At 37.8% G+C, this 13,030-nt stretch overlaps 1 protein-coding gene across 7 annotated transcripts in view; it reads left to right on the forward strand.

The window, feature by feature from the left end:
• The window catches only part of RAPGEF4 (Rap guanine nucleotide exchange factor 4), a 292,801-nt gene that overhangs the window by 98,156 nt on the left and 181,615 nt on the right, over positions 1-13,030 (forward strand). The window contains exon 1 of one of the 7 annotated variants that reach the window (XM_045480215.1): positions 2,729-2,825. The exons of the other annotated variants lie outside the window; for them this stretch is intronic. Within the exon in view, the coding sequence (XP_045336171.1) occupies positions 2,754-2,825 (72 nt within the window). The 5' untranslated portion in view covers positions 2,729-2,753. Of the gene's footprint in view, positions 1-2,728; positions 2,826-13,030 lie in introns of those variants that run through there. 7 annotated transcript variants of the gene reach the window in all.

Genomic DNA, 13,030 nt, shown 5'->3' on the forward strand with positions numbered 1-13,030 from the left:
ATCCTTGGGAAATTTACTTAATTCATAAGCAACTTGTTTTCTTATTGGGAAGAAGCAAAGAAAGATTGTCTGATAGGAATACTAACTAGTGCAAATGATAATGGTGAAAAGAAGTACTCTAGGAATTATTGTAGATGATAGCGACCTAGGGCATTTGCAATAAGGATCACGTGGAAGTGATTCTAGGCCAGGCTGGAGAAGTTTTGGATTATATGGGAACAGGGAGTCTTAGAGCTTTATGGACCTAAAGTATTTTTGACAAACAGCAAGTGTTTCCTAATATGCCATGGCTAAATCTGTGACAGGAGAAGTCATTGCCTCCTACACTTTCGGGGAGCAGGAAGCCATGGCAGCAACACTTAATGAATGGCCTTGACAGTTCAGGGAACGTCCCTGCATGAGTTGTTTTGAATGATGCCAACCGGTTTCAAGTGGGCAGGATTAAAATGCAAACCAAGCCCAGATTTTTTTTTAAAATTAATATCTGATGTTTGCCAATCAGAGGAAAGGTGATAGAGTACAGCACACAAATTTCTGAGAGCTGTGTTGTCACCTGGACTAAGACATCCTTCCGTGAGATGGCCAGGGACAGCAGCTGGCCCTTCTGTGGCTACCAGGGAATGGATTTGACAGATGAGAGGAAAATGTGAAAATATTCCTCAGACGTGGCCACAACTTTTGGTAAAATGCATAAATGTAAAACTTACCATTTTTGTCATTTTAAATGTACAATTCAGTGGCGTTAAGTGCATTCAAAATGTTTTGCAAACATTACCACCATTTGATTCCAGAACTTTTTCATCACTTCATAAGGAAACCACATACCCATTCAGCAGTCACTCCCCGTTCCCCTCTCCCTCCAGCCCTGGCAACCATTAAGCAGGCTTTTTAGGAAGGGCCCTGAGGTTGGGAATTAGGAGATGGGAGTCTTTTCAAATCTGGGCTTCTGTCTTTGTGTTTTCCAACAACATAGCAGCCTTCTCATAACAGCATGATGGCAAACCTATAATTTATGACTCCCTTCACAAAACTTTTAAAACAACTTTAGTGAAGTGCATTTATATATCATAAAATTCACCCATTTCAAGAGTGTGATTCAATGGGAACCTGTACAAGGTGGTGTAACTATCACCACAGTCCAGTATTAGAACCGTTTCATCCTGCTTACGTCCCTCATGCTGTTTATAGTTAAACCCATCCCACCCCCAGCCCCGGGCAACCACAGATCTACCTTCTGTCTCTATAAATTTGCCTTTTCTGGACGTTTCATTTCAGTGTGATCATGTGATGTGTGGTCTCCATTTCTGGCTCCTTTCACAGAATATAACATTTCTGGAATTCATCCACAGTGTAGTATATGTCAGTAGTTCTTTTTTTCATTGCAGTATTCCATTGATTGGATGTACCGCATTTTACCTGTGCACTCACTTGCAAACATTTAAGCGCCCGGCATACTTTCTTTGTGCAATTCCATTACACTGTGCAAACATTTTCTTTTTTTTTTTTTTTTAATTTTTTTTTTTTCAACGTTTATTTATTTTTGGGACAGAGAGAGACAGAGCATGAATGGGGGAGGGGCAGAGAGAGAGGGAGACACAGAATCGGAAACAGGCTCCAGGCTCTGAGCCATCAGCCCAGAGCCCGACGCGGGGCTCGAACTCACGGACCGCGAGATCGTGACCTGGCTAAAGTCGGACGCTTAACCGACTGCGCCACCCAGGCGCCCCTGTGCAAACATTTTCAAGGAAGTTTCTTGTCTGCAACTTCTAGAGGGTTATGTTGTTGGATGTCCTCTAATATGCGCACTCACTAAGGTTCGTCCAACATGAGTCCCAGGAGCAGATCCACATTCTTAGATCATTCATTTATTTAGCAAATATTTGTTGAGTGCTCACGGCATACTGTGCTCTCTGCTAGACACAAAGGATATGTTCTAGCATTCTTGGGATTTCTGCTGTAATGCAGAGATTCTTCACACCATGCACAGCTCCCCTTCTGGTGGGTTGAAGGAGCAGGCACATTCTATTGGGACTGATACTCAGTCACAGGCAGCTTTCTCTCTGTTTCCTTCCCTGAACTTCTCACTCTTGAAATACTCAATGCTCCTCTGAGATGCTCCCATTTCATCCTGTCTGATGTCAAATTCTGTCTGATGTCTCTTCTACCTCTGGAATGTGATAAAACTTGGGGATGGAATGGTCTCATTGTATGCCTTGAATGTGTAAATGAATGATGAATGAATGACTCCCACTGATGAATGAATAAAGGAATGAATGAGCAAATAGAAAAATTAGGGGCACTGACCTCTTCAGATCTTGACTTCTAGACATAGTTGTTCCCTCTCTTGTTAGAGTCAGAGGTTGCATGATTCCCTCTCTAGAATGAAGGCCAAAGTACATAAGAAGAAATACAGTAATCTGATGTTCCCTCTGCTCCTTGGAACAGAGGCTTGACATCAACTTCTTATCACTGTCATTGATATTTTAATGGTATCCCTAGGGTCACTCTCCAGGCAGACTATTTAGGGAAACAATATGAAAATGGTCTTGCACGGCTGGGTGACCTGGCCCAGATGCCAAAGGTAGTGACTTACAATGGCTTCTCCAGGCCCCTCCCTGCTTCATTCTGCCGCCACCCGGCTCTTGATGCTCTTAGCTTCCTCTTTGACTCCTGTCCTGGGTCATCCTGCCTGACCAGAAAGCCAGAAGCAAAGGGGACAGGACACACACCGTGTATTCCTGTGGGACACTGGGATGTGGAAGGTGGAAGAGGGAAGACCCAGGAGGCTAAACCAGGCAAGGTGCTTCATGTGGAGAAGAAAACAGGTGGTTCTGTGAGGGCTTTACTGCTTGCATTCTGGTGGCTGGGGTGTAATCAGAGCCCCATTAAAACTACTGGGACAAAACATTAAAAGGGGAAGAGACATGGACATGTCTAGTTTCAGAGATTACTTAAGGTTACTTGAAGCTTTAAAAATAGATAATAATGTTTTTAAGATTATGTTATTTTATAGGACTAAATACGTATGTGTTATCTACTTTAATGAGACCATGTTTTAGCCTTGTCCATCTATGGATAATTCTGGAGATTTTCCTTTATTTCTATGGTCACTGGTTGGGGCCCATTGGTTTGGTCCATCATACAAATGTACTTCATGGATGGTGGACATCATACTCCTGTTGAGGGTCTACTATGGGTTACTATGTCCATCCACCCCTTACAGAAGGTCTCTCCATCCTTGGATGAGCCATAGCCTGCTGGGTTCCATTTCTTATTGGCAGAGAAATAGTGAGATGCTAGTTGGATAGAAATTACCTTGGGTTTGGGTTGATTCCGTTTTTGCTTAGCATCTTTACCATTTAAAATGTGCTCATTTTGAAGTACCTCAAATACATTTTATCTATTCTAAATTCATATACAGAGATAACTTCTCTCTGAGCCAGCTCCAACAAAAATACAGTGACACCTGGTACTAATCTTGTGAATCAAAAGTCGAGTGTACATTCTTTTCTTTTTTTCCTTCTTGACACTTTGCTTTTAATTTATACTAGATCCTTTCTGTTGAGTTAGTAATTTCATTTTAAGTATAGAAATCAAGTTTAATTAAAGCTTTCTTGCCATTTAAAATAATAATTTGTTTATTTAGCATTCTTAATTACCTTGGGTAAATTGCCTATAGAGGCTCACCTAATTCATTTGTTTGTTCAAATTATTACTGTCATTTGCATATTTTGAAAGACACTACTTTAATGAAACAGTGAGGTGAAGTCAGGGCAGATGATTCCTCTCTGTGGCAAATGCTAAAGCGATGGTCTTTCTGCTTTAGTCGGTTTGTTCAGCTGGAAGGTGTGCATCATCCTACTGAGTTTTCACAAAAGATCAAAGTTTTAAAAAGCTTCAGTATTGGAAAATCATTAGTAATGAAGTGTCTGGGAGGGGTGGCAATATGATGAATTGAACAGCATTCAATTCAATTGAACAGTCCAGCCAGGGACTGCCACTTACACAACCTCCTTTAGCTTCTTAGAATGAATGCAAGCATGCCTCTCCTTAACCCCAAGATATGTCTTTGCAGACTTGTGGCTATAGATAACATTTCTAATGCCTTTGAAGAACTTAAAATAATTTGTTGAAAGACTTTCTGTTATTAGTGGGAAAATGTGATGTTGCACAAAGGCAACAATTTTATTCTGAGGGTATTATAACCATTTATTGGTGTTAATAACCACCTGTAAGAGAGGAGTTTAGAGAACTTAAAATGATAAATAAGTGAGAATGATTTCTTACTTGCTTATCAATTATTTTAAGTATGGGTTTTAGCTCATAATCTTTGGGAGTGCTATTTTGACTGTTCTTTGGGAGCTTTTCTTTTTTTCATTATGGAGGAATGAGGGATTTCTTCATAGTTCTTGACAAGTTTGCAGGATAACTTGGTTGAATCTGTTTCTGATTTATTGATTTTAAGTCAATCCCAAGCCTCCTAAACTTTAGAAACTGATTCATAGTTCCCACTATTAAAAAGAAACCCAATTTGATAGAGCATAATAGAACACATTGCATTAAGTATCTCCAGGTTTCCTATTGCCTATAACGAAAATGTGGAAAACATTCTAACAAGAGCCCTTCATTAGTGTTAGTTATATACTAAAAGCATCTCTGAATGATGTGGCCCCAAGGCATATCTCAAATAGGAAACATTCTCCTTTTTATACTAATGGATTATTTGTAGAGAAAGCGTATATGCATCTTATGAAACACTAGTAATGAAAGTAAATGAATGCCAGAGCCAGTTTTTGATGTTTGCGCTCCAATTTAAAGTCTATGATAAAGGCAGGAAGTTTGCTCCTTTCTGAGCCTGGTTGAGCCTGGATCCTTCTCTTCTCTCTTTGTTCATGAAGGCACAGCCCATTGTCCAGCATTAATAGGGCATGCACTTTTAGACCTTCTCTCTGTTGTAGCAGAAAAGATGCTATCCTGACACTCAAGGATCCTGCCGTGATGATGTAGTAACCCTGTGACCTTGGGCAAGTTACTTCCATGGACTCATTTCTTTACCTGGGAAGTGGTTGTCTGTAGATGAATTAGACATTTTAAAAGGTCATTTTAATTAAAGTCTGTGCTTCCAGTGGTAATAGATTGTCTCTGATCTATATTCCTCCCCATGGTCTCCACACATGCAGGGGTGGGAGTTGGGGAAGCTAATTCCTGGAGTCGAGGTACAGTGAGAAGGTATGAATTAGAGAAGAGCAGGCCGGCTCACAGGTACATCAAGCTCACTGCCTTATCATGCTCTCAGTTCTGATGAGCCTCCTGTGACCATATGCTGAATCTTTGATCTGACCTGGGTTTGTAACTCTCCCATTCCCAATTAGGGGTAGAGGGAGGTGGGGGCACTAGGAAGGATCTTAGAGATGGAGATATCTGGAATATGCTCTTGATGTTTAAAATAAAACTCTACCTTTGTTTAAAAAACACAAAAGAATTCATTTTCTCTTGTTTGACTTAGAAAATAAAAGGAAGGACTCTAAACATTGTGACTTTCAAATTTTGATTTTTTTTTTGCATTAGTAAGGGATTTTATTTTACCTTTTAAATTACAAAAATATCAATAAATATTAAAAATTCAAACTATAGGGGAGCCTGGGTGGCTCAGTCTGTTGACTGTGCAACTTCAGCTCAGATCACGATCTTGCAACTCTTGAGTTCAGGCCCCATGTCTGTCGGGCTCTGTGCTGACAGCTCAGAGCCTGGAGCCTGCTTTAGATTCTGTGTCTCCCTCTCTCTCTCTCACTCCCCTACTCACGCTCTGTTTCTCTCCTTCAAAAATAAATAAACATTAAACATTTTTTTTAAAAAATTCAAACTATATGCAAAGGATATTAAGCAAAAAATGTAAGTCCTTTTTTTAATTAAAAAATATTTTTTAAATGTTTATTTTATTTTGAGAGAGAAAGTGGGAGGGGCGGGGCGGGGAGGAATAGAATACTAAGCAGGCTCCATGCTATCAACAGAGCCCAATGTGGGGCTCTATCCCATAAACTGTGAGATCAGCCTGAGCTGATATAAAAAGTTGGATGCTTAAATGACTGAGTCACCCAGGCACCCCAGAAATGAAAGTCCTTTCTACTCCCATTATCTAGAGCTATCTGCTATTAACACTTTCATTTGGATATTTCAGACATTTTCCTGTGCATGTATCAATGCAATTATCATATATGCATATCTTTTTGCCTTAAAAGTTGAATTGTACTGTAACTACAGTTATACCAACTCCTTTTTTTTTTACTTAAACGTCTTTCATAGATACTCTGCTGTGAGAGTACTTACAGATCACAGCAAGATATGTATTCATTAAAAACAACTGGACTTGTTTATGTGACTATGTAGACATAATAAATCATACATAAAAGCAGTAACACTGTAGACAGTGTCAAACTATAACACACTTCATCTTTCTGTTTTTGGAATGTTAGTGAGAATTAGCCATTCTGGTGTTCCTTGCCCTGAACTTTTTCATAATCTGGGCCCCAGAATGAGGGTAACTTTATTCCTTGAAGTAGCTCTCTATTAGCTATTCTGATGAATAAATACTCATCGTCAGTAAGCTAATATGTAACCCTTCCTGATTTTATATTTAGGTATATGTAGTTTTAAATTTTGTTTAATGCTTACATAGTGTGTGTCAGGCACAGTTCTAAACACATTTCAAACTGAAACTCACTTGATTCTTTTAACCACTATATGAGGTAGCTACCATTATCCCATTTTCATTTCTTTGTGGTTTTTCTATCTACACAATTACGTTATCTGACAAAAGTGGGCGTCTTATTTTTTTCTTTCTAACCTTTATGCCTTTTATTTATCTTTCCTGCCTTGTACTGTTGAGGACCTCCAGCACAGGGTGAATAGAATTGGTGAGAGTGGACATCCTTTCCTTGTTACTGATCTTGGGGAAAAGCATTCAATATGTCACCACTAAACAAGATAACTACAGATTGAGGAGATCCCCCTTCTGTTTTTAGTTTGCTGAAAGTTTTGATCATGAATTGGTACTGAATTTTGTCACTCTTTTCTGAGTATATTAACATTCTATATGGTTTTTCTCTTTTATTCTGGTAATAGTATCAATTATAATAATTGCTTTTTAAATGTTAAAACTGTATTACATTCCTGAGATAAACCCTACTTGGTCATGATGTAAAACAGGATGATTATCTTTATATATTACTCGATTTTATTTGCTAATATTTGCTAAGAATTTTTGTGTCTATATTTGTAGACACTGAGCCATAATTTTCTTTTCTTATAGTATCTTTTTCAGATTTGGTATCAGGATTATGCTGGCCTCATACAATGAGTTGGGCAGGGTTCCATCCTGCTCAGTTTTCTCAAAAAAGTTTGTGTAAGATTAACATTCTCTCTTTCTTGAATATGAAACCATTTGTGCTGGAGTTTTCTTTATGTGAAGGATGTTGGTAGTATATTCAATTACTTTAATAAGGATTGAGCTGTTAAGACTTTTAATTTCACTTTGTGTTGCTTTTGGTAAATTCTATTTTTCGAATGTGTCCATTTTATCTAAATTCCCAAGTTCACTGACACAAAGTTGTTTATCATACTTATTATCCCTCAATATAGTCGGGTCTGTAGAGATATCTTTTTCATTCTTGATACTGGTAGTTTGTATTCCCTCATTTTAGTTTTATTTCAGTCTAGCTAGGAATTTGTCAAATTTGTTGATCTTGCAATGAACCAACTTTCAGTTTTCTTGATTTTCTCTATTGCTTTTCTGTTTTTCTATTTCATTGATTTATGCTCTTTTAAAAAAGTTTTCTTTTTTCTATTTCCTTTGGATTTGTTTTTTATTCTACCTTCGCAGAAACTTGGGTCATTGCTTTTATACCTTCATCCTTTTCTTTTTATTTTTTGTGTTTTTTTTTGTTTTTTTTTGTTTTTGTTTTTTTTTTTTTGAGAGAGAGAGTGAGCAGGGGAGGGACAGAGGGAGAGGGAGAGGGAGAGGGAGAGAGAGAGTGCTTCCTGCCCAGCACAGAGCCTGAATTGGAGCCGGACATGGGGCTGGATCTCATGATGGTGGGATCATGACCTGAGCTGAAATCAAGAGTTGGGTGCTTAATTGACTAAGCCACCCAGGAGCTCCTACCTTTATTCTTTTCTACTATAAGCATTTACAGCTATAAATCTCCCTCTAATTACTGAACTATGGCACACGAATTTTGATATATTGGGTGCTCATTATTATTTACTTCAAAATATCTTTGCTGTGATTTCTTCTTTATTTTCTTTTTCAAAAAAATTTTTTTAGTGTTTGTTTATTTTTGAGAGAGGGAGAGACAGAGTGTGAGCAAGGGAGGGGCAGAGAGAAGGACACACAGAACCAGAAGCAGGCTGCAGGCTCCGAGCTGTCAGCACAGAGCCTGACATGGCACTTGAATCCACAAACTGCAAGATCGTGACCTGAGCTGAAGTGGGACGCTTAAACGGACTGAGCCACCCAAGCGCCCCTGACTTCTTTGAAGTTGTTATCAATTTCTAAATATTTGGGGTTTTCTGGATATCTTATTGTTACTATTTTTAGTTTAATTTAATTATAGTCAGAAAACATATTTGGTAGAATTTCATATATTTGGTAGAATTTCATTCATTTGAAATTTATTGAGACTTGTTTATAGCACACCAAATTGTCTATCTTGGTGAATGTACCATGTACACTTGAAAAGAATGTGTATTCTGCAGTTGTTGGGTGCAGTGTTGTGTAAAGGGCAATTAGGTTAGTGTAGTTGATAGTGATATTCAAGTCTTCCCTGTTCTCACTGTGTTTTCTTTTGTTTTGTTTTTGTCTTGTTGTTCTATTAATTACCAAGAAAACAGTCTTAAAATCTCCAACTACGATTTTGGATTTGTCTATTTATTCACTAATTCTGTCAATTTTGTTTCAAAATGCTCTATTTTTAGACACATATCCACTTACTATTTTCTTCTTTCAGATGCCTTTTTTATCATTATCAAGTGTCTCTTTTTATGTCCAGTAATACTCTTCACCTTGAAATCTAGTTTATATGATATTAATATAGTCACTCCAGCTTTCTTATGCTTTCTCTTTTTCCATGCATTTATTTTCAGACTATCTGTTCCATGTATTTAAAGGTTACGGAGAACATACTTATGAGTTTTAATTTTTTATGCATTCTAGCAATTTCCATTTTTAATTGGAGTGTCCAGTCTGTTTACATTTAATATAATTGTTTATATGATTGGGTTTAGATTTACAAGTTCTCTATTTTTTTCCTCTTTGTCCCATCTACTTTTTGTTCCTCTCTCTTCCTTTGCTGACTTATTTTGGATTAACTGAATATCTTTTAGAATTCTGCATTAGTTTGGTTTTTCAGAAAGCAGGTGCCAAGGTGAAGTTACAAGTGCTAGAGATTTGCAGGGTGCAATACCATCAAAAGATAAAGAGGAGAGAGAGCAGGTATCTGACATCTGTGAAAGGAGGGAACAAGAAAGGAGGATAGGGTAGAAAGAACCTTAAACTGCACTGTGATTTTGAGAAAGTTTCTGCCAGCCTGATGGAGGATTTTGATCAAAGATTGCTGATAGATGAATATTGCACTGGGCAGAATCGGCCAAGTGCTCATATCCCTGTCATGTTCAGTTATTGGCTAACTGCAAAGAACATAGCTTTGATTCACTCACAGTGGATCCCTAAGGTGCTGCCATTAGATGCTGTCAGCTAACCACACTCCTCGCAGCTGTCAAGTTTCTTCTAGAAGGGAGATCCAGGTGAGGCAGGTATCTTCATGGCTGCCTCAATTTCCATTTTAATTTTTTTATTGACTTTTTAATTGTATCTCTTTGCATTAATTTTTAGTGGTTGCTCTAGAGAGTACCATATATATTTTTAGCTTTTCACATTCTGCTTAGAGGTGATATTGTACTGCTTCATGTCAAGCACTGGAACATTGCAACAGCATAGTTTCATTTACTGGCTCCTTCATCTTTTGTGCTATATTGTCATCATGCTTGTGTTATAAGCCCCACAATATAGTGTTATAATAACACTATAGTTTTTATAGTTTATAGAAAATAGTTTTATGTCTTTTAAAGAATTTCAAAGGAGTGTGTGTGTTTGTGTGTGTGTGTTTTACACTTACTCACATATTTACCATTTACCATTTTCAGTGGTCTTCATTCCTTTCTCTTTCTGTAGATCCAAATAACCTTTTGTAGAATTTATTTTTATCCTGTAGAACTTTCTTCAACATTGCAAATAGTTTAAATCTGCTGGCTATTAAGTCTTTGAGGTTTTGTTTTTCTGAAAGTGTCTTCACTTAACCTTCATTGTCTAAGAATATTTTTGCCAGATATAGAATTCTAGCTTGACTGTTGTTGCTCCTGTTGGCACTACAAAGATGTCATTCTTTTATCTCTGAGCCTACATTATGTTTGATGAAAAATTAGTGTGGTTTTATCCTGTGTATGATATGCCATTTCTCCTGGTTGCTTTCAAGATTTTCTCTTTATCTTTGAATTTTAGCACTTCCAATATGTGCCCTGGCATGGGTTTATATTTTGTTTTATTTTTATTTATCCTGTTTGGAGTTGGCAGAGAGTTTTGAATTTGTAAATTTATGTCTGTTTTTACAAATTTGGATTATTATTTTTTCAGAATTCTTTTCTTGCCTATTCTCTCTTCACCCTTCCTTCTGGGATTTCAATTACACATGTGTTAGACATGCTATTATATCCCCCTGGACCTTGAGGCTTTGTTCATTCTTAAAGTTCTTTTCTCTATTTCTCAAATTGGATAATTTATATTGTTCTATCTTTAAGTTCACTGGTAACTTTTTATTATTTTTTTTCTCTAATCTGTTGTTAGGTCATCCAGTAAATTTTCTTTTCAAATTTTTCTTTGGGTTTAGAATTTCCAATTGGTTCTTTTTATAATTTCTCCTTCTCTGCTGAAATTTCTTTTATATCCTTTAGCATAGTTACAGTAACTGCTTTAAAAATCCTTGTCTACTAATTCCAATATCTTCATAATCTGGGAGTACGTCTCTGTGGATTCTCTTTTCTTTTGAGAATGGGTTTTCCTGTTTCTTTGCATATCTAGTAATTTTGGAATGTACCTTAGACATTGTCAGTGACATAGAGATTCTAAATTCTGTCATATACCTTTAAAGAGAATTGATATTCTATTTTAGCAGGCAGTTAATTTAATGGAAGTCAGATTCCAACTTGGTCTTCCCTGTGATGGACATTAGCAGAAATATGTTTAGTTCTTGTCATCTTTGCTGGGATACTTGAGGTCTGCTCCACATATGTATAGTATTGGGAGTAGTAAGAGATTTTCTCAGATTTTATGTACTGAATTTGAGGCTTCTCCTCTGTGGTTGTCTTCTCTCTGGGATTTCCTCCCACATTTCATAGCTGCTGTCATCTCTGATTTCTTAGCTACAACATGCCAGAGATCTAGCTACCACGTGGAACTGACTAGGTCTCCCATTACATAAAAAGCTATAAAACATGAGTAATTTATCAAGAGCCATTTTTTCAAGTGTTATCTTCCCCTTTCACTCCTGCCTGCTCTTGGTCACTCTCCAGTGCCTTCAGATAGCTGTGTTTTTAAAGGTTTTTTTTTTTTTTTAAGTTTATTTATTTTGAGAGAGAGGGTGGCAGGGGGGAGAACATGAGTGGGGAGGTGCAGAGAGAGAAGGAGAGAGAGAATACCAAGCAGACTTTGCCCTGTTAGCACAGAGCCCAGCATGGGGCTTAATCTTGCAAACTGTGAGACCATGACCTGAGCCAAAATCAAGAGTCAGCTGTTTAGCCAACTGAGCCACCCAGGCGCCCCTGTTTTTTAATATTTTAATCCAGAGTTCATAATTATTATCTGTGAAAAGGTTGGTCTGATAGGAGTTATTTTTATGACCAAAAGCAGAAGTCTATTATCCCCCTTTATAGATGAATTTAAAGACACTCACACTACATTAAGCTTACGTACATTACCCAAGGTCATACAATTGGTAAGTGGCAGGGCTGTGATTTGAACACAAGTAGTTTGGTTCTAGAGTCTTAGGATTTGGTCCAAGGGTACACTTCAATGATATGAATTTTTAAGACAATGGCAGGAAGAATAGGAAATATTCTTGGACTCATGGAGCCTTCTGGTGTTAAGTCCTTATGCATTGGACTGTTCTCAAGATCTCATTACTCAGTGGGTACTTCTCATATCTTTGGGTGTGTACATTATTTCATGTACAAGTTTACACACAAGTTGTATTAAAGGATTATGTTGTTTTTGGTTAATTGGAAAGTAGATCTTTAGTTATGAGAAATTTCATATTTTCAGGGTTCTGTGATGTACTCCTTGGGCCGCCTTACTAGAAACTGGTGTAGTTTATCATGTCGTTCTTTTAGTGATTAAAATAAAGAGAACTTTTGAAGGAAAGTAATATCAACAGTAATATAATGAATGTTTAAAAATTATTTATTGATGAAATTCAAAACCACCATTATGGGATAGTTGACTTTTTTTTTTTAATTTTTTTTTTCAACGTTTATTTATTTTTGGGACAGAGAGAGACAGAGCATGAACGGGGGAGGGTCAGAGAGAGAGGGAAACACAGAATCGGAAACAGGCTCCAGGCTCTGAGCCATCAGCCCAGAGCCCCACGCGGGGCTCGAACTCACGGACCGCGAGATCGTGACCTGGCTGAAGTCGGACGCTTAACTGACTGCGCCACCCAGGCGCCCCAGTTGACTTTTAAGAAGGTAAGTTTAAGATAGATTTAGCTGATGTGAACCATAGACCTTGGAAGCATAACAGTAAGACCAAACTTGGGGCACCTGGGTGGCTCAGTCAGTTAAGCGTCCAACTCTTGGTTTCAGCTCAGATCATGATCTCATGGTTTCATGGGTTCAAGTTCTGCATCAGGCTCTGCACTGGCAGCGCAAAGTCTCCTTGGATTCTCTCTCCCTCTCTCTGCCCCTCCCCAACTCATGCTGTCTC

This window comes from Leopardus geoffroyi, chromosome C1 (genome assembly GCF_018350155.1).
Source record: "Leopardus geoffroyi isolate Oge1 chromosome C1, O.geoffroyi_Oge1_pat1.0, whole genome shotgun sequence".
NCBI classification, from domain to species: Eukaryota; Metazoa; Chordata; class Mammalia; order Carnivora; family Felidae; genus Leopardus; species Leopardus geoffroyi.